We start from the raw sequence: 21,708 nt of genomic DNA, 5'->3' as shown, positions 1-21,708 counted from the left end.
AATTTACAAAAATGATGAGGTGGGGGTAGGGAGTGGGGTATATGGGAACCTCATGTATTTTTATTTTTTAATCTTTTTTAATGTAACACTCTGTGATCTATTAACTTTAATTTAAAAAGTGTAAAAAAATTAAAAAATGAAAATAAAAAAATTATACAAATCACTATCTCTGATCATAATGGAATAAAGCTGAAAATCAACAAAGGCAGGAAAGGGGGGAATTTATAAATATATGGAGATTAAACTAGCAAAAGAACAGCAAACTATTCCCAAAGAAAGCAGAAGGAATGAAGTTCAGAGCAGAAATAAATGAAATTGAGGGGAAAAAAAAAATAAAGCAATAGAGAATTAACAAAACCAAAAGTTGGTTCTTAGAGAAGAGTAACAAAATTGAAAAACCCTTAGCTAGACTGACAAAGAAAAAGGAGAGAAGATACAAACAAAATAAAAAATGAAAACAGGGACATAATTACCAACTCCACAGAAATAAAAGAGATCATAAGAGGATACTATGAAATACTGTATGCCAACAAACTAGACAATGTAGACAAAATAGAAAAATTTCTAGGAATGTATGAACAACCTACACTAGCCCTAGAAAAAATGGAAGACCTCAGCAAACCAATCACAAGTAAAGGATTGAAACAGTCATCAAACTACTTCCCCAAAATGAGAGGGCCCAGGACAAGATAGCTACAAGGTGAATTCTACAAAGCATTGAAAGAAGATTTAATACCAAACTTATTCAAATTCTTCCAAAAAAATTGAACAGGAAGGAACGTTACCAAACACATTCTATGAAGCCAATATCACCCTAATACCAAAGCCAGATAAAGATATTATGAGAAAAGAAAATTACAGGCTGATTTTTCTAATGAATATTGATGCAAAAATCCTCAACAAAATACTCACCAATTGAATTCAACAACACATTAAAAGAATTATTCATTATGATCAAATGGGTTTTATACTAGGCATGTAAGGGTGGTTCAACACAAGAAAAACAATCAGTTTAATACACCACATTAAAAAATCAAGGAAGAAAAATCACATGATCCTATCAATTGATGCAGAAATGGCTTTGACAAAATACAGCATCATTTCTTGATAAAAATACTCCAAAAGATAGGAATTGAAAGAAACTCTCTCAATATGATAAAGGGCATATATGAAAAACCCATAGCTAACACTGTACTCAATAGTGAAAGACTGAAAGCTCTCCACTGAGATTAGGAACAAGACAAGGATGCTCACTGCCTCTGTGTTATTCAATATAGTGCTTCAGGTTCCGGCTAGAGCAATCAGGCAAGAAAAAGAAATAAAAGGCATCCAAATTGGAAAAGAGGAAGTAAAACTTTCACTATTCACAGATGATATGATCCTATACCTAGAAGGTCCTGAAAAATTGAAATAAAGTGCAACTGAAGCTAATAAATGAGTTTTGCAGAATGGCAGCATACAAGAGAAATACACAAAAATCAGTACTGTTTCTAGACACCAGAAATGAGCAATCTGAGGATGAAGTTCGGGAAAAATCCATTTATAACAGCAACTAAAAGAATCAAATATTTAGGAACAAACTTAATCAATGATGTAAAGCACTTGTGTTCAGAAAACTACAATGCACTGCTGAAAGAAATCAAAGAAGACCTAAATATATGTAAGAGCATTCTGTGTTCACAGATTGGAAGACTAATTATTATTAAAATGACAATTCTACCCAAATTGATATACAAATACAGATTCAGTATAATCCTTTTAAAAATTCTACCAGCATTTTTTAAAGAAACGGAAAGCCCAATTATCAAATGCATTTGCAAGGCCAAGGGGCCCCAAACAGTTGGGAACATCTTAAAAAAGTAGAACGAAGTTGGACTCTCACTTCTGGACTTTATTACCTAGCTACAATGGTAAAAACACCATGGTACTGACATACAGACAGACACACAGACCAAGGGAACCGAACTGATTATTCATAAACAGACCCTCATATCTATGGTCAGGTGATTTTTGACAAGGCTGTCAAGCCCACCCAGTTGGGGCAGAACAGTCTATTCAACAAATGGTGCTGGGAGAATTGGATATCCATATCCGAAAGAAAGAAAGAGGATCCCTACCCTACAACTTTTTAAAAAAAATTAAGTCAAATAGATTAACGACTTAAATGTAAAAGTTAAAACATGAAACTCATAGAAAAAAAATTAAGAAAATCATCTTCAGGACCTCATGGTAGGTAGTGGTTTCTTAAAGTTCCACTGAAAGCACAAGCAATAGAAAAAAAAACAGATAAATGGGAACTCCTCAAACTGAAACAATTTTGCGCTTTAAAGGACTAAAAGGTAGCCCACACAATGGGAGAAAATATTTAGAAACTGTCAATTCAGTAAGGGTTTGATTTCCATGGTATATAAAGAGATCAAACAACTCAACAATAAAAGAGCAATCAATCCAATGAAAAAATGGGCAAAAGACTTCAATAACTGAAAGCAGGAGGATTGCATCCAGCATCCATGTGGAATCTAAGCCCCCTCTTGATATAGATATGGAGTGGACACAAACATTCTAGGGTCCACAGGATGGAGGAACAGAGTATGGATTAGAGTGGACTTACTGATATTCTATTCATGAAGTATTGTGATAAGTAATCGAAGAAAATGTGACATTGGTGTGGAGGAAGTGGCCATGGTGGCTGCTGGGGGTAGGGAGTGGGAGAAAGAGATGTGATGCGGGGGTGTTTTCGGGACTTGGAGTTGTCCTGGGTGGTGCTGCAGGGACAGTTACTGGACATTGTATGTCCTCCCACGGCCCACTGGGTGGACTGTAGGAGAGTGTGGGCTATGATGTGGACCACTGACCATGAGGTGCAGCGGTGCTCAGAGATGTATTCACCAAGTGCAATGAATGTCTCATGATGATGGAGGAGGCTGTAGTTATGGGGGTTGGAGTGGGATGAGGAGGGTGGGGGGTATATGGGGACCTCATATTTTTTTAATATAACATTAAAAAAAGAAAAAAAAGATCAAAAAATAAAAAAAGACTTCAATAGACATTTCCCCAAAGAGGACTAAAAATGACCAAAATGCACATGAAAAAATGTTCAATACCACTAGCTATTATGGAAATGCTAATCAAAACTACACTGAGATACCATCTCACAGCTACTAGAACCACCTTTATTTAAACAGAAGACAACACATTCTGGAGACGTTTTTGGCAGTTCCTCAGGGAGCTAAATATAGAACTGCCATATGATCTGGCAATCCCTCTGCTAGGAATATATTCAGAACAAATGAAAAAAGTGACATGAACAGACATTTGCACACTGATGTTCATAGTGGCATTATTCACAATTGTCAAAAGATGGAAACAACTCATTTTTGGATAAACAAAATGTGGTATATACATACAATGGAATACTATGCTATGCTGCTGTAAGAAGAAATGAAATCAGGACACATATAACAACATGGGTGAAACCTGAGGACATCATGTGGGGTGAAGTAAGCCAGACACAAAAGGACAAATATTGTATGGTCTCACTAATGTGAACTAAGTACAAAGAATAAAGACATGGAGTTAAAATCTATAGTATAGGTTACTAGGAGACAGGATGAGGGCTAAGAAGGTATACTAATGTTTAAAATAAGCAGAATTTTCAATTAGCTGGACTGTAAAAGTGTGGAAATGGGTAGGGTTGATGTTACCACATTATAGTGAGTGTAACTAACATGGCTGCTTTATAAACAGGACTGTGGCTGAAAGGGGTAGTTTAGGGATGTAAAAGACAACTGAAGAAAACTAGAGAATGATCTTAGGGACTGTGTAACAGTGACCCTGGAGGCGGATGAGGATTGGGGTTAATAGTACAAATACAAGAATGTTCTTCTATGAACTAGGAGAAATGTATATCACTATTACAAAGTATATGGTAATAGATGGGAAAAATTCAAATGATGTACCTTCTGGACTATAGTTAACAACAATACCATAATATTCTTGCTTCAGTGTCAAAGAAGATACTATAACAACACTAAGGGTCAATATTAAGGGGCATGGGATTTTTTCTCTTAGACTCAGGAAACATTCAAAAATTTACTGAGATGATGATGGCACAACTCTGAGATGAACGTGAGAGCCACCGAGTGTGCCCTTTGGACAGACTGTACAAGGCAGGGGACTGCGTAACTCAGTGAACCATGAGGTGGAAGGTGGCCTGTGCTTAACATACAAAGATGAGCGCCCTCTCGAACCATAACAATGCACAGCACTAATGCTTGGGGTTAATAGCAGGGGTGTATGGAAAAAAAACACCAGCTATGGACCATCGTTAGTGGTAATAGTCTGATCATGGTCTCTCATAATCTGCAACAAATGTTTCATAACAATGTAGGGTATTGGTGGTGGGGGATGTATGGGAATTCTGCATATTATGTGTGATTGTTCTGTAAGCTCACAACTTCTCAATAAAAAATATATAATTAAAAAAATTCCTGTGGTCTGGTCTACCAGATGCCTGCACATCCTGACGTGCCCATTCCCCTACCCCAGCCACTTCCCGTGAGCAGGGGCTCACACGCATCCTGCTCCAGCAGTCAGACTTAGCCCCCTTTTCAATGGTAGAACGCATCCTGCAGTATAGCTCCCCGTCCAGAGCTCCTTGCTCCCTGTGGGATGGGGTAGAGGCTGGATCACATCTCAGTCCAGTTTCTCCCTCTGCTCACACTGCCTCCCCCCTCACTTAGGGGTCTCTTCCAACAGCCTCCTTCCATAAAGCAGCTGCCCAAGAGTTCCCAACTCAGGCTCTGATGTAAGATACCTGGCATCAAGAAAAGTTCACAACGGCAAAATATCAGCCACGATAGTGACCAACATCAAGTGCTTTTTATTTTCATTGCAACACTATAATAAATCAAATGTTTAATAAATTAAACATTTTAAAGACACTATTGCCGTTCAGAATCAGGTACACCAAACTGATATAAGTATGCTTGTCCCTGTTTCAAGATTTTAGTCCTTCAAAATTCTACTTTATGACAAAGTCATAACTCATGCAATGGTCGCTTGGTGATTTGATAGCTTATGGTGGATTTCTAAACATGCCTAATTTAGACTAGTCCTACATAGCAATGACCTCTGTTTAAAGTGAAACGCAAAAGCCAACTGGTCAATTTGTTGGTCAACAACAAACCAGGAAATCTCTTAATAAACTGCTGCCCTGCTACCATAAATGCTGTCCCATGTTATAAGTTTAATTTGGCTTCCTGTAGTGCCTAATTTTATTCAGAGCAATAAAATGGTAAAGCAAACTGCAATTAAAATCTACTTGAGGGAAGCGGATGTGGCACAAGCAGATGGGGTTCCCGTCTACCATAAGGGAGGTCCCAGGTTTGTTTCCCAAGGCCTCCTGATGAAGGAGAGCTGGCCCACATGGCGAGCTGGTGCAACAAAAGAGACAGAGAAGAGACGATGAGAGACACGACAAAATGGGAGCTCAGGTGGCTCAAGCATTTGCGTACCTCTTTTGTACACTGGAGGTCCCAGGACCAGTTCCTGGTGCCTCCTAAAGCGATGAGAAGACAAGCAGACAGAGCGAGCAGGCAGTGAGCGCAAACAACAAGGTGGGGGCAGTGGCTGAGAAAAAAATAATTCTACTTGAAATGAAATTAAGCAAAATTTTATGGTATATCTGAAACTTAACCTTTAGAGTATTCAAAGTTAGTTTCTGAAGACATATTACAGAACTGATGTTTAGAATGTTTATAACATAATATATTTCACCTTTTCAAAGGCTGGTGAACTTTGCAATGGCAATCAGAAGGGCTTTTTTTTCTCTTTAAAGTGATCATTAAGTATCCACTGAACATGGAAATTTCACTTCACAAAGTAGAATGCATAAAGAACTAAAGAAAACAAAACAAATATTTTATCTCATAATTTGTGTACCTGATGACCATCAAAATACTACGTCAAATAATAATATATTCCTGTACCTTTAATGCCCCAAACATTTAAAGGCAAACCACATGTCTGCGACCATACCCTTGCAAGAGCCTCTTCAATGGTTATCATCTTCTCCTTGACCATCATCATCAGCTGGATCCGCTCCTCGTCACTCATTGTTATCTCACTTGCAACATAACCAATATCTTCACCTAGAGATGGAAGACAAAGCAAGCAGGATAAACGGGAGGTGTCTTGAAAGTCCTCCATCGGTGCCATGTCCTTGGGGCACTGCCTCGCCTCGCTAGGGACTGAGGTACGGCAGGGCAGGGGCTGCATGTGGCTCCTGGAGCACCAGACAGCAGGGCCGGTTTGGAGACAGGTTCCGAGAACACGGGGTGTCAGGACAGACAGTCCTCCAAGGATGGGAGGTCGAGTGGAGGAGTCCTGGAAGAACACTGCCAGGGGTCGACCCCTCGAAACCAGACAGCCTTCCGAGGCTCCTCCACCGGAGGCTCTCCGCATCCTTCATTTGAGATGTGAAAGGGAAAAAAACGCTTATGCAGAGAGGTAGGAAGGAGGGCTCCCTGTTGTGCAGTCGGTAAACCCCAGGCACCCACTAAGCCATCTGGTTGCTGCGGCTCCTCAGGTAGGCACAAGCAAACAAGAGCCGGGCATGGAGCTCTCCGAGCTCACCTAAAGGAAGGTACTCTGTGGGGGTATCTGAAAGTATTACTGTCCTAAGGATGTTTCCAGACAGTCAGGAATGTGTGTTTCCCACCCAAAACTGAAGGCGGCTGGGCGTGGCGAGCAAGAGTGTCCCCGGCATGCCCCACCTGGAGAGCCTTCCTGCAGCCTCCTGACCGCTGCAGCCACGCTGGCCAGCAGTGCTGCACACACAGGCTGGAAGCTGGCCCTGCTGCAGGGCAGCTACAGCCCACTTCGCCTCAGTGAAGGGGCCCACTTTCGGCAGGGCCGGCCTGGGCTGGGGGCCCCCGCCTCTCCCTCTCATTTCCCTGTTGTAATGGGTCCATCCAGATGTTCCACCCGTGTTTTTTCTCTGGGACTCACCCACCATCCACACTGGCTCAGTAGCACAGGAGGAAAGGAGCTGGCTGGCCTGTAAACAACCCGGTCACAGCCTGCCTTCCTGCCTTTCTCCTTCTTCCTAAATCAGACTTTGCTAGAACCCAGGGTTTATTTTGAATCCCACGTGATCCTGGGTGTACACCAAAAGGAAGCACTGGAGGCATTTAAGAATAGCTCCCTTAAATCAGGACTTAAAAGCAGTGGCCACAGCAGAGGTTGCCAAGGAGCCAGGAACGCTTCTGACGTGTCCATGTGCACTTTTTTCATTTCCATGTGTGGAAATAATTCTAAACACAGCAAAACACCAAGATTTTGTAAAGGAAAACAAGCAGTTTCACTGGCAATCCACTAAAATTTTTATCTAGTGATGGCCTCCTGTAGCTGGACGTCTCGCCGTGGCTTCGTTTTGGTTTGTCTCTGAACTAGTGAAACATCAATCAGATAACTGAGCCTCCAAAGGGACAACATATTTCCTTACTATATAAACAACAACAAAAGATGCAGCCCAGAGCAGAGCAGCCGGCAAATTCCCACAAGGGCAGACCGTTGGACAGCGTTTCCAGGGGCAACGGCCCCATAACAGTCCCAGGCACAGAAAAGCATAAAAAGTTCAGATGATTCCAAGGGCCCAAGCTAGGGTAGGGGGTAGAAGGAATCCAAGACTAGCAAAATGCTCAGACTTCCCTAGTGAGAAAGGAGAAAGGCCTCCCGAGGAAACTAAGGACTTGGTGCTTGCAGCCAGTTCCACGTCAAGAAAGGACTGCTGATCCTTTCCAGTTTCCTCTGCTTAAAAACTACAGCAGTGGGCACGGTCCTAAAGGAAAGGCTGCTGTCTCAGGAAGGCGAATGCCTGATGGGTACATGTGACGTGGTATTCTACCTTGCAGATTAAGCTCTCAGCCTGTCAGCTACGTCAGTACCTTTTGAAGTCTGTCTCATTATTCCTTTCTGGTTCTTTCGGAAGTTTTGCCAGAAATACTTATTTTTCTTCTTCCAATCTCCTTTTCCTTAAAAAATGATAAAAGAAAGAAAAGGCACAAGCAATGAGTTCATTAATAACAAAAGAAGCCTCTTTCCTATAATTCAAAGCTTGTGAGAATACTTTGATTTCACAAAAGAAGACAGTTATTCTCCTTTGGTTTGAGAAAGACAGGGAAATGCCTATAAAGTTGCTTGAAAGAAATGCAAATTTCCTAGTAGCAAGAAACAGTACACTGGAGGACTTAGCTTGAGAAATAAAGCCACATCAAAAGGCAAGCACACAGGGTGGCATACAGGAACTCTGTATTTTATGCATGAATTTTCTGTAAACCTACAGCTTCTCTAAAAAGAAAAAAAAGCACACACGCATTCCTGCATTCCTCTGAGGCCTGTTTACCAGCGTGCCTGCTTCTGCCTCGCCCTGTGGTGCACTGTCCCCTTTGGTCTTAGCCACAAGTATCCCAGCTAAACCACAGCCAGGATGCTTCACGAATTTAGCCTTGTTTTGTGTTTCTCCCGCCGCTGATCTGCCCTTGGACTACTTGTTTTCAGACCTGAGGAGAGCAGACGTCTGCTGGGTGCTGGGCCGTGCACCGGCCCACGTGTCCACGGTGTGCAGTGTGCGAGGGGTCATGACCTCGACCTCCTGGCATTTGGGGAACACGGGGATCCTGCTGACCCCAGCTGGCCCTCGCGCTGCTCTTCCTACTCTGGACTGAGTGGCTTTCAAGTGCAAACAATTCTGCTGCCATCACTAGATGCTTTCAGAAATTGGTAGAGTTCTGATGAGCAGTAATATGTAATAACTTTTAAAAAGCAAAGAGAAAGGGGAGAGTAAACAAATGAATTTTTACAGAGAAAGGAGAGCCGCAGCTGCCCGCAGGCTGTAGTGGCACTGCCCGAGTGGCCGCAGTGCTGCCCTGGAGCAGGCCAGCAGGGGAGCATGGCCAGCGTCCCTGGTCTAGATCAGCCGTGCCTCGGGGAGGCCCATTGGGGCTCCTGCTTGAGGGGCGCAGCAATGCTAATGGCTGCCCTCCTCGGCCCACAAGCACCACCTGTGACAATGAACACCTGGGAACCCTTAACTGCCCAGCACAGAAGAGGCTGGCCAAGTAAATCCTGGCTAAGCAGTATGATGAATATTGTGCAGACAAAATCTATACTATAAGAATACGAAGCCTCGTGACATGCTCAAGTGAAAAATGTATACAGAGCATGATCCCAATTATGTTTTAAGAAACACACACAGAAAAAAAGAAAATTGTACATCAAAATCATAGTGTTTATTTCCTGGTGAAAAGATTCTTTGTGGTTTTTCAAAACTTTCATATATTTATGTTTTCTATAAAGTATTAAAAGAAAAGAATGATCATAAATTGTTATAATAAGAAGAGGAGTACTGACCGACAGAGCCGTCTTCTGACTTTGATTTATGAAGAGGGTTCCTAGAAGGGAAAAAAACAACAGATTATAAGGAACTCAAAGGAGGGACTCGGCTTGGTGACCGCTAAAGCCCCTCACGTTTCTGCGAGGCAGTAACTCCAACTTAAGTCGCTGCCTTTGAGGGGACTCCATCGTGGAAAGAGACGGCCAACAGCAATGAAACATGGGTCCAGCATCACAGACACTAGCGCCCCTGGCCAGCAAGCGAGCCATGCGGTCGGCTGTAGGAGACGGAAGGGGGCTCCCGGCATGCAGAGGCTGCACACTTCGCCAGGGTCAGCCAGGTGGCGAGGGCAGCGTCCACGATGCCAAGCCCTCCTCTCTCCAGAAGAGGCCACATGGCATTTTCACATGAAAGCACTGCACTTCTAACTGGCGGCAAATAAGTGGATGCTTTCAAAATCCACCGGGACATTCTGGGCACCACATTTGGTGCCAGCAAGCAACTCCTGACACAGATGGCCCCAATGACCTGAAGAGGACACACGGCCAGAACCAGCTAGGAGCCAATTCCCCAGAAAATACAAACACCAACTAAAGTCAAGAGTTCAGGGAAACCAAACACAAGAAACACCAGGTTGACTCAGAAAGGTGAGAGCTGCCCGTGCAGCCAAGTCTGTCCATGGTGGTGGAGCATAGAGGACACGACTGGTGTCCTTGGGCCGACAAGGTGGCGAGAGAAAGCGCCAGCACGGAACAGCAGCACATGTGCTCGGGGGCGTGCTTCAATCCTAAACACTCGCCCACGGAGTGCAGGGCAGAGGGGTCTGGTCAACGCTCTTCAGGACAGGTCCAACCACTGGAGGAGACGGCCTGAGAAGAGGCAGGAACCCACAGCCCAGCAGGACCCTTTGTCCACCCTGCACTGCAGGTGAGAAGGACCACGGGGCGCACGGGGATGGCCGGGGGGCGCTTTCTCACACAGAGCTCACTCTGCCTGGCCACCCTCGGGCACGGCTGCCGGCAGGTTTCTGAACAGGAGGCACAGGCCACACAAGCACCAGCGTCCTCCAAGTACGTGAGGTCAGAGCTGCTCACCACTCGCAAAATACCCGCAGTCCTCGGCTGTAAACCGGGGAGACAGCAGGGGCTCAGAGAGCACACAGCAGGAGCTGGGTAAGCAGAGCTATTTCCCCTTCCTCTGATGAATACAGAAAACGTACGCAAAAATGGAAATGTCTAAACATATACATACTCAGAAAGTCTTTCAGAAAACAGCGTTTAAAATCCTAACTCATCCAGGAAATGTGCTGAGCATGGCCACGAGCCAGGTGCAGGGTGAATGTGCTCGGGAAGGGGCAGAAAAGATGAGGGCGAGCACGTGCGCAGGGCCTCGGAAGCACAGGGGCTGGGGGTGAGGGCAGGTTTCCTTGCTGGGAAATGATATGCAGCCAAGGTCTGGCTCCTCTTTGAACTCAAAGCCACGGTGACGTGGCTCTACCGTGTCTCTACCAGCCTGACGTGACCCTTTAATGCAGAGGAATTCCCACTTTCACACTCATCCCAAGGACGAGGGAGTCTTGACTTCATTGCTAAGGACATTGCTAAGGTTTGATAAAACCAGTTAACTACAGGTGAAATTTACTTTTTCTGAAGAAATGTTTTCATGGGAAAATGGTCAAAAGAAACCTATTTCTTTAGTCCTTCACTGGTTTAGAAAATGAACCTTAACACCGCAGGGAACTCAGCAGTCACTGGCTCCTAATCCCAGCTTCACAGGGAACCACGGCTGCTCAGGAAGCAGTCAAAGCAAACCCGAGCCAGCCAGGAGCTACGGGTCTCGGTTCTCAGCCCTGCTTTCCTTCCAGCAATGCCTCGCCCTCCTGAACCCAGAGAAAATGCATAGAGTGTCTCCATTCCAGAAGAGCTCAGAGGCCCCCTGGGTCTTCTAGTCCTTTCCATTCTCTGCCCATGAGTATGTCTAATACCAGAAAACAACTTCGAAGCTTGTTCTGAAAAAGAGGCCAGTTCTCATTCCTGCAGCTATCACAAAGTGCAACTGTATTCTGCTCTCTAAAATGCTGACTTACAAAGTTCTGAAGAAAGTACAGAGATATTTCTTCAGATCATCCTTTTAAGTAACTTATCGTCAGCTTTGGACTTCTGACCCGATTTTCCATAAGAGCACGTTGTAATCGCCACATGCACTTTCCTAAAGCGCCAGCAGAGGGCACCGGAGGCTCTTTATTTGAATTGCTGGGAGGCAGCCGAAATTTACATACCGTAATCTACATACCATCCAAAGATTGACAGGTCAAGGTTTCCTAGTACAAGTAAGGCAGGTGCCAGAACCCCCCATTCACCCATTCGCACATGTGCCTGTTCTGTTATTTAAGGCGTGATTTCAGGGCACTGTCACATATTGACACTCCAGGGCTAAATGCCAGAACATCCAGCAGGACTCAACATACATGCTCCCAGCGCCCAAGTGGACTAGGACACGCACAGCTGCTAACTCTGCGCATTTCGAGACATGGTGTGACTGCCTGTGCCAGAGCCTCTTTCTACTGGCAGGAGGACAGACCAGCCACTCGGCTCACTCACCAGAAAGTCCACTTCCAGTCTACTTCGTCTACTGATGTAGAAATCGCCCACAGTCACCTCCAGGGAAGGACAACTCTACTTCGCCGCTGTAGACAACGGCTGCCACAGAAAACTGCAACAAGTACCAAAAAATGCCCCAAACTGCTTTCTACCCACTTTGCTTGCAGGAGCTGCACTGAACTTCACTGTCACCAAGAAATGTAAGAAAGACAGTTACCACCTATTTCTAAGGTTTTACGTTACTGGAAACCTGCACTTAAGAAATGTGAACTTCTCCACCGTCTTCTTCCTGTTGTATGTAAAATGAGGGCATCTGCTGCACTGGGGCCTCTTTCTGTACTGTCCGAGGCCTGCGGAAGCAGTGCCCAAAGCAGGCAGTGCAGCGACGGCACGGGGTCGGGGAGGAAGGCTGAGTGGCTTCTCTGTAGTAAACATTCTCTTTACGTCTCACTTATAGGATCTGCTACTTACCTTCACACTGCAAATCGTTATTTCTCCTCATCCTTTGAGTATCAAAGATGTTTCATCCTAGAAACACATCTCCTCCATTTAATAAAAATAAAAATAAAACAATTCCCTCCTCACCATCCCCCTCTAATGGCGACATTCGACGTGGGCGCGCTGCAGGGGCTGATGCGGCTCAGGCCTTGCTCCCACCCCTTCTCTTCCCGCCCCTGCCTGCACCAATGGACGCGGCAGGTCTGAGGTCCCACCTGCCCCGCACCGGGCCCCACCACCCAGGGCTGGCAGTGCTGGGCTCCGCCCACCCAGGGCCCCCACCCTCTTCACGGAAGTCAGGACAACGAACTCGAACTCCGCGCCTGCCTCGGTGGCCTGGCCATGCTCTCTTCCCACCCAGCGCCACAGCTGCCTCCTGTGCTGGCCCCTCGGCCTGTGAGCCAACTTGGCCAGTTCCATCAGCTTATTTCAAATAAGGACGAGCATCCTGATTGCGCCACCTCTTCCCATCATACTTTCTACACGCAATGACTGAATGTGACGTAAACATATCTTTGTCCAACGTGTTTTTAGCACTCTATGATTCCCATTGGCTTATATCCCAGCATCTTATTAAGCAGTAGGTGAAGAATATAGTTTACTCTGTGTGTCATAAAGCTATTCTGAACCTTCTTTTGCTGATGCTGAGTAGCTTTTGATTATGAACATTTTATATCATAGAAAATGGGTGCAGTCCATCAAGACATGTAATAATAACTTTCCAAAAGAAACAGATTTTTCATATTTATTAAGTGTGGATATTGTCTCAAAACAAGAGTATGAGTCAATCTTTTATAATCCAATTTGAAGACGACCTTTCATCATACATTGCAAACCTTCATTTACAAGTTTTAAATTTCCAACCATAAGATTTGTCATTTTCAATTTCTCCTACACCACCCCTTTTTATAGTATTTTTGGTTTAGAATCAGAACTACTTTAGGTCAGCCTGTTCTTTCTATATGAGCTGTATCAAAAGAGGGATCTTAAAACAAAACGGGGGCATCTTATTCAGAGAAATGGGGATGAAAGACACATCCAACCTGGGCACAGCTTGGCATTCGCTCTCCACCCCGACAGTAGCACGTGGGTTTCCAAACATGGTCTTCCCTGCTGCAAACAAGCCTGGTCGCCCTGCTTTGCACTTGGTACCTGATGGACAGCTGGCTGGTGTCAAGGTGGGACAGCTGCTGACCAACACTGGGCAGGTGACAGCCCCTGCCAGTCCTGCTTGTTCTATGCAGAGTGGAGAAAACAGTCCCCTACCAGTGGGTTTCCAGAGGTTTCCACGAGTCACGACTTGTATGGCCCTGAGAACATGCTGTGGCTGCCCAACATTAGGAGGGGCTAGCGATTTGGAATACTGGCCTTTCTTCCAGCCACCTCCCCTCTGGGGTCCAGGCTCTGGCACCTCGAAGTGGCCAGCAGGCACCAAGGTCACTGAGCGGGTCCACTGCCCCTCGGCCGCAAGAGTTACCGTGGCACAGGCTATTGGTGCAGAGCATCTCCTGTCTGGGGAGCAGCCGGCCTGCCGTGGCCGGGCACGGCCCCCGTGGCCTTCGGGTCCTCGATCTCGTGTGATGTGGATGCACCTTGCATGGCCTGGAAGGCTCATTTCACAGCGCTGGGGTAGAAAGACCTTCCTGATCCTGCAGACCCAGCACTTGCCTTCAGAATTGCCCAAGGCACCCTCTTTTATACAAGGCCACGGAGGAACGGCCACGTAAAAGCAACCCACGATGAGCCACAGTGCGGGAGACACACAGGGGCCTGCAGTTTCCGGGGAGCTGCCAGGCACCTCCACCTGCTCTCCCACCCCCAGAACTCCGCTCTAACCAGTGGAGGCCAGAGAAGTGGGACTCCTGTGTGCCGCTGGTGGGGACGCAGGGTTTCCACAGAAGGAATGGCTCAGCCTTCAAGGTTTTTCACTCTTTGCTCTTGCCTGAAATGAGCACAAAGCTCAGAGCTGTCTCAAGGAAGGATGCTCGGGCTGCCCACACCCTGTGATTCGAGAGAACACCCTTTGCTCCAGCCGCTGCGGTTTGATCCTGGTAGGATGGTAGGCAAGGTTGAGGAAAGGGAGGTGCCCTGCTCTCATCCAGGGTCCACCCACTGATCTGCGAGCCCCCATCCCACGGGGCATGGACCCAAGGGAGGGTCTCTAAACGCAGGCACTGCACAGCAATGCAAGCTTCCAATGTGACCAGAGGAGCCTGCAGCCCAGGCATAAGAAACAGAATGCAACTTAACTACTTCTTGTGTCTGATTTGACAAGAAAGGTAAAAACTAATGCCTTTATTGTACCTCAATGTGAATTTTAAATTTTATTCAGGTCTTTATCTCTTCAAAATTACTATTCTCATAAGCAAAATAAAACAAAAAAGAGGTTTTTAGCATACATTCACCACAAAAGTTAATTTTCATACAAAAAGAAAAAAGCATAAGTTGCTTTGTATGTGCATAGGCAATACATTAAAAAAATAAAATTTGTTCATGTTTTTAAGACTACTACTTAATTCTATAAATGGAGCAAAATTATTCCTTCTATTTTCCATTTAAAATTTACTGTGAAATATGTGCTCCAAGAACAGCTTTATGTGAGGAACTTCCCGGAAAGCCATGGCTGCCAGTTTTTTGGGAGGCGGATTCCAACTTGCGGTGCGTGGCAGACTCCAGGGGCTATCAGGGTGAGGCTGGGCTGGTCAGCCAGCAGGGTCTGCACAGGGGACTGGCCCTCACCAGCCTCCAGGGGGAGAAGAGGGGCAAAGCAGCTCATGGTGGCCCTGCCTCCAGCATTTCCATGGCAATAGCTCCTCACAGTCCCAACCTTCTCAGTGGAGACAAACAGCAGCTCCCATTCACCAAAACCTGGCCATGCAGCCAGTGTGCTGGGGGGCACGGTCATATGGGACTGGGGGGATCCTGGAGGGGGTTGGGGAGCCCCTGGGGAGGGGGCTGGGAAGGGGTGTAGGAGACTGGGGGTCGAAGGGGATGAAGGTGTGTGAAGGGACAGGAGAAGGATGTGGGAGGCTCAGAGGGGTGTGGGGACTCCAGGATAGAGGGGGAGGCAGTCCCTGGGGAGGCGGTGGGTGATGTCTGGGGCGTCTGAGTTTGCTAGGATGGTGAGGGGGTGGGCCCCTGGGCCTATGGAGACTGGGGAAGGAGTGGGGATACCAGAGAGGGGATATAGGGGATGCAGGGAGGCATGGGGACATCTGTGCCTCCCTCTAGGGGGGCCAGGTGGGGCCGCGGAGGGTCTCCGGTTCGAGTCTGGCGGGAAGTCCTCTCTGGCCATGCCAGGTGTGCTCGGCGGGGTGGGCCATGGGGGAGGCGGCATCAGGGACTGCAGCCCCCTGTCCTCCCGGCACATGGACATCTCGGGCGGCATGTGGCCGTGCGCCCCCGCAGGCTGGCTCCTCCGCACACACGGAGCCCCTGCACCGCGGGTGGCTGCGTCCTGGCTCAGCAGGGCCCAGCAGCCCAGCCAGGCCGAGCAGAGGCACAGGGTGGGGTCCACCCAGGGGCCGCAGCGCAGGCCTCCGCCTCAGCACCGAAAGGAGCGCTGGGCACGGCGTGCTCTCCAGAAAAGAGCGCGGCGCTGGGGACGAAGGAGCGGAAGCCCCGACAGGCAAGGGGCGGGCGGCGCGCAGAACCCCTCCCCGAGCAGGGCCCCTCCGGAGCAGGGGCCGAGGCCCAGCCCGCCCGGAGCCCGCTCTCCACCCCCTGCGGCCACGCCGCGGGCCCACCGCCCTCCCTCTGCGACGACGGCGCCCTCCCCGCACCGGAGCCGCCAGCTTCGCTCGCAGCCGCCCTGGTTCCTGACGCAGGACGCTGACGCAGGACCCGGGCGCAGCTCGCGGGGACGGCGCCGCAGGACGCGCAGGCGCAGCGGAAGCCCCCCCCCTCACGCCCTTCCCGCTGCAGGGGGGCCGGCCTCCCGCAGGGCTCCTGCCTGGGAGGCTCCGAGGAAAGGGGTCGCCCCTCCGGGTCCTCACAACGCCAAGCTGAGGCCTGGGAGGGTCTGGCCCATCTCTGGGGGGTCCTGCCTATTTACCTGGCCACGCCTTCCCCGCCCCTCCTGCCGGCCAAGCAACCCCCTGCAAGCCCCTGCTTGTGGGCCCAGGCCCTGTGAAGACGCGGCGCGCATGTGGTGAGGTGGGGAGGACTCGGGAGCACTCGCTCCACCTCCTCTGGGAGGACTAGGGAGCACTCGCTCGGCCTCCTGTGGGGGAGGACTCGGGAGCACTCGCTGGTCTGTGGGGGAGGATTCGGGAGCACTCCTCCCCTGGGGAGGACTCGGGAGCACTCTCTTGGTCTCCTGTGGGGAGGACTCAAGCACTCCTCCTTCCCTGGGGAGGACTGGGGAGCACCCGCTTGGTCTCCTCTGGGGGAGGACTCTGGAGCACTCCTCCTCCCCTGGGGAGGACTCGGGAGCACTCGCTTGGTCTCCTCTGGGGGAGGACTCTGGAGCACTCCTCCCCTGGGGAGGACTGGGGAGCACTCGCTTGGTCTCCTGTGAGGGAGAACTCTGGAGCACTCCACCTCCCCTCGGGAGGACTCTGGAGCACTCCGCCTCCCCTCGGGAGGACTCTGGAGCACTCCTCCTCCTCTGGGGAGGACTCGGGAGCACTTGCCTGCAGTCACACTGACAGCCAGGCCTCCCTCCCACGTGCTTTCCCCTACACCTGTGATTGCTGTCCATGCATTAAGTCCCACCTTGCTGAGCTCCAAGGACAAGCAACAGGCCCCTCCCAGGGCTGCTGTAGCAGTGGGAGCTGCCCCACCCCTGGAGGGAGCGGGCACAGGCCCGGAGCCCAGGCTGAGCTGCTGACACTGGACCTTCCTCCTCGGGCACGCCCCACGCACGCTTGGGACAGGGACAGGACCGCTGCCCTGACCTCAGCTCCAAGGACGCGGCCTGGCCAGCCCTCCTGCCCCCAGACCTCGGCAGCTAATCTCCAAAGGGGGAGCTGGAGGAGACCCTGCCCAGGTCTCCCCGCAGGGAACCGAGCCCCTCCCCGCTGCCTGGGAACTGCGAGTGCACAAGGAGGTGTCCCAGGACCAGCAGGAGACTTTCTTACACATTTCGAAGACACATTTCGAAGACATAAATATGGCCATTATAAAACTCAAAAATGCAGTTTTCCAGCAAACCTCCAGGTGTGGAAAGCTGTGAAGATTTAAAAATAGCTAAACTATTTGTGTACAGCCAAAGGCAGTGCCCCTTTACCTGGAGGTCTGTGGTCTGCTGTCTGCCCTCCAGAAGAGGCTCTGTGGAGAAGGGAGCCAGGCGGAGGGGGCGTGGCCACCCTGGGGGTGGGGTGTGCGGCCAACTACGGGGGGTGCAGCCAACCTAGGGGTGCACGGCCAGGCTGGGGGTGCCTGGCCAGCCTGAGGGTGAGCGGCCATGGGGGTGCATGGCCAACGGGGAGTGCGCGGCCAATGAGGAGTGCACAGCCAACCTGGGGGTGCGCGGCCAGGCTGGGGGTGCTTGGCCAGCCTGAGGGTGAGCGGCCATGGGGGTGCATGGCCAACCTGGGGGTGCGCGGCCAATGAGGAGTGCAGAGCCAACCTGGGGGTGTGCGGCCAACGGGGGGTGCGCATGCTGGTGACTTCACTCAGCGTCTCTCAAGAGGCGAAGGTCTGTGGACCATGACTATCAATAAGCAAAGTGGCTCTCAGCTTGGGGAGACACAGACACACTGGGGTGACAGGCGAGGCCAATGCTGGCCTCAGCAACACCTGACCAAGGAGCTGGAGTTCCGTGCATTCAACGGGGTTGGGGGGGTGCTGGTCACCTGCCCACACAAGCCACGAGAGAGTGCGCCGGGTCTCAAGGAGTGCTCAGTCATGCGGGCTCGGCGGGTGCAGAAACGCGCGGATGGAGGGCCACAGCCCCTGGGGCCAGCCGGGGTGGAGGGTGGACTGCACCCATGCCAGGCCCTAACTTACTTCCCTTTCTGTCCATGGTTTTCTCAACTCTGAAAGGAGACGGCACCAGAGTTCTCATCTTAGAGTTGTGGAAACTATGATGACACGGAAAGCAACTTACCCGGGACCTGCAGAGCTGCCTAACCCAGCACGCAACGGCTGGGTGCCGGATTCAGATTTCGGTCTCTAGCTTTTCCTTGTTCTGGAAACTCAGGCAAGCTAATTATTCCCCAAAATAGTATACGCCTCAAAGGGCTCATAAAAATCCAACAATAAAATACAGTAAAAGGGAGGAATGGACCCCTGCCTCTATCAAGATGGGCAAGTGAGACGCTCTGGGCCCTGTCCCCCCCAGGTGCTTTGAACCACCACCAAGTACTAGTACCTCTTTCTCAAAGCTCCAGCAAAGCATTAAAGGACTGCAGCCCCCAGGCAAGTGCCAAATCAAGAAAACTCTACTTGAAGTGGTCAGCAACCTGGTGACCCCTCCACACCCCTCACTGACTGGGCATAAAGCCGGCTATGCTCCACTGTGGATCCCTGGACCTGGTTCCGGAGGAACAGAGTGGCCTTTGCGCACGTGCCAAGAGCGTGTGTGTCTGACCCAACCTGCCCGAGGGACTCGCCGTCCAGAACCACCCTGCACATAGAAGGCGGCTCTCCCAGCTCCTGAAGGGACACCAGGGAGCGTCCAGTCCTGCTCCTGGTCAGGGGCTCAGAGCTCCCCAGGGGACACTGAGGAGCGTCCAGTCCTGCTCCTGGGCAGGGGCTCAGAGCTCCCCACGGGACACTGAGGAGCATCCAGTCCTGCTCCTGGGCAGAGGCTCAGAGCTCCCCACGGGACGCTGAGGAGCGTCCAGTCCTGCTCCTGGGCAGGAGAGGCTGGCCAAAGGACACAGTGCAGTGCTAGGACCCAAAGGAAGCCAATTCCTAGGGAAGAGGGGACACTGGTAAACAGGGAATTCCTAGGGCCACGTGGACATGCCCAAGACGAGAAGCATGTACATAAAGGGTCAGGGAGGCCCCTGCACTGTGGCTTGGAGCTACTGTCCTAACTCACTGTACAGATAAGCCCTCAAGGAGAGCACAGTCCAGGTCAATCAGCGAAGACTGGAAGAGGTTTTTTCCTTCCTTTCATTTTCATTTTTATTTTTTTGTGCATTCCTGGCAATCAAGGAAAGCTCTGTCATAACACTAGCTGGATACAAGCTTGAGGCAAAGGCACCTCAGAGTCTAAATTCCAACAATACATTAAAATATCAAAATGCCCAGTTTCAAGAAATGGTTACCAAACATACAGAGACACAGGAACAATGGCTCAGGCACAGGAACGATTAAAGAATTAAAAACCATCATTGAGAAGGATCAGAACTGGGACATACCAAGACTCTTTAAAAAATGATACAAAATATGCTCAAAGAGCTACAGGAAAACATGGACAGATAATTAAGGAAACCAGGAAATTGACAGATGAACACCAAGATAATATCAATAGAGAAGGAAATAATGAAAACAAACCTAACAGAGCTGAAGACCACAGTAAGAGAAATTTAAAGTTCCCTAGAGAAGCTCAACAGCAGACTGGAGCTGGCAGAAGAATCAGAGAAGCTGAAGATAAGACAAATGAACTTGCCCATCTGAGGAACGGAAGGGACCTTGGGATACCACGAGTGTACCGTTATTCGCATTGTGGGAGTCCCGGAAGAAGAGAGAAAGGGGAAGAGAGAATCCTCAATAGTGGCTGAGAACTCCCCCAATTTAATGAAAGACATGAATATCCCTATCCAAGATGCTCAATGAATCCCAGACAGGATAAATCCAGACAGACCCAGGCCAAACCATGTCATAATCAAATGGTAGAATGCCGAAGATAAAGAGAGACTTCTAAAAGCCACAAGAGAGAAGCAACGGGTCACATACAAGGAAGCCTCAAAAAGATTAAGTGCTGATTTCTCACTGGAAACCACAGAGGCAAGGTGTCAACAGGACGACATACTTCAAGTGCTGAAAGCAAAAAACTGCCAACCGAGAATTCCATATCCAGCAAAACTCTCTCTCAAAAATAAGGGAGATTAAGACATTCCCAGACAAAGAGAAGCAGAAGGAGTTCATCCACTAGACTGGCCCCACAGGAGAGGCTGGGGGGAGTTCTGCAGGCTCAAGGGAAAGGACAGCAGACAAGAGAATGAAGCTGCGTGAGGAAACAGAGAACCCCAGCGAGGGTGACGACCTGGGTAAACCTAAGTGGTTTGTAACTGCACTTTGTACTTCCTACAGGGTCTCAAAGGCAACTGAGGACAAAGCGAGCCGTGAGGACGAGGAGACACAAAAGGAAAAGTCTAGAAATAGCATCAGCATCAGACCTGACTTGGCAATTGACTGCTTGGGGGTTAAGGAACAAAGTGAGAGGTGATGAAGCCCCAAGGTGTGAGGCCAGGGAGGAGAGAGAGAGGGGTGGCTGGGAGGCCTGCCTCAGGGGCGCCCTGGGGGGCTGGGCACAGGCCCCAGGCAGGTCACGGGCTGGGCCGCTGGAGCTGCAGGCAGTGCCCAAGCTGGGCCTGGAGCCCTGGCCTGGCTGTGGGGGTTTTGAGGACGAAGGGCTGATGACGAGGAAGGGGCGGGCAGGAGGAAGGCAGCAGCAAAGAGTGGGTCAGGGAGGAGGAGCCGAGCTGCAGGTCCCCGACAACGGGCCGCGGAGAGGGCACTGGCCTGGCTGCCACTGGGCAACGAGCTCGGGAGAACTTCAGCAGGAATGACGCAGGAGCGGCTTGGAGGAGAAGCCAGTGCTGGGCAAGGAGGGAGACTTTCCCAGCGTGGAGAGCAAAGGGGGCTTGCTCACTTGTTCAGCAGCCGAGTGTGGCCCCCGCCAGCTCCAGGGAGGGAGGCGCAGGGCACGAGGCCAGAGGCCAGTCACACACACTCACCCAAACACGCTCGACTCACACTTGTGCACACACACCTGAATCCATGCTCACACTCGCTCTCACACACCCAGGCTCACTCATGCACACACTCGCACACACCTCACATTCACACACACATGCTTCCTCACACCCACTCACACTCGCACACAGACAGCAATGGGCTGTGCAGGGACATGAGAACCCATGCGTGATGGGCCCGCAGCTCCCCGCACGCCCCATGGGGCTGCAGCCAAGAACCTGGCACACACACGCCCAGGGGCCCTTCCTTGCCCAGAGGGACAGGAGGGGAGGGCGGACGTTTCGAGGGGAAGGGGCGCGGCTCTGTCCAAGCGTGGCCAGCATGCGACGGAACACGCTG

General features: G+C 49.8%; 1 protein-coding gene across 4 annotated transcripts in view; it reads right to left on the bottom strand.

Moving 5' to 3' along the window:
* Window positions 1-21,708, bottom strand: part of SASH1 (SAM and SH3 domain containing 1) — a 730,341-nt gene that overhangs the window by 51,115 nt on the left and 657,518 nt on the right. For all 4 annotated transcript variants that reach the window (XM_058307625.1, XM_058307627.1, XM_058307628.2 and 1 more), the window contains 3 exons: window positions 9,415-9,455; window positions 7,950-8,036; window positions 6,040-6,152 (listed from right to left, as the gene is read on the bottom strand). In XM_058307625.1, coding sequence (XP_058163608.1) covers window positions 6,040-6,152; window positions 7,950-8,036; window positions 9,415-9,455 — 241 coding nt within the window. The remainder of the gene's footprint in view (window positions 1-6,039; window positions 6,153-7,949; window positions 8,037-9,414; window positions 9,456-21,708) is intronic.

This window comes from Dasypus novemcinctus, chromosome 11 (genome assembly GCF_030445035.2).
Source record: "Dasypus novemcinctus isolate mDasNov1 chromosome 11, mDasNov1.1.hap2, whole genome shotgun sequence".
NCBI lineage: Eukaryota > Metazoa > Chordata > Mammalia > Cingulata > Dasypodidae > Dasypus > Dasypus novemcinctus.
This window is presented reverse-complemented; position numbering and strand designations above follow the sequence as displayed.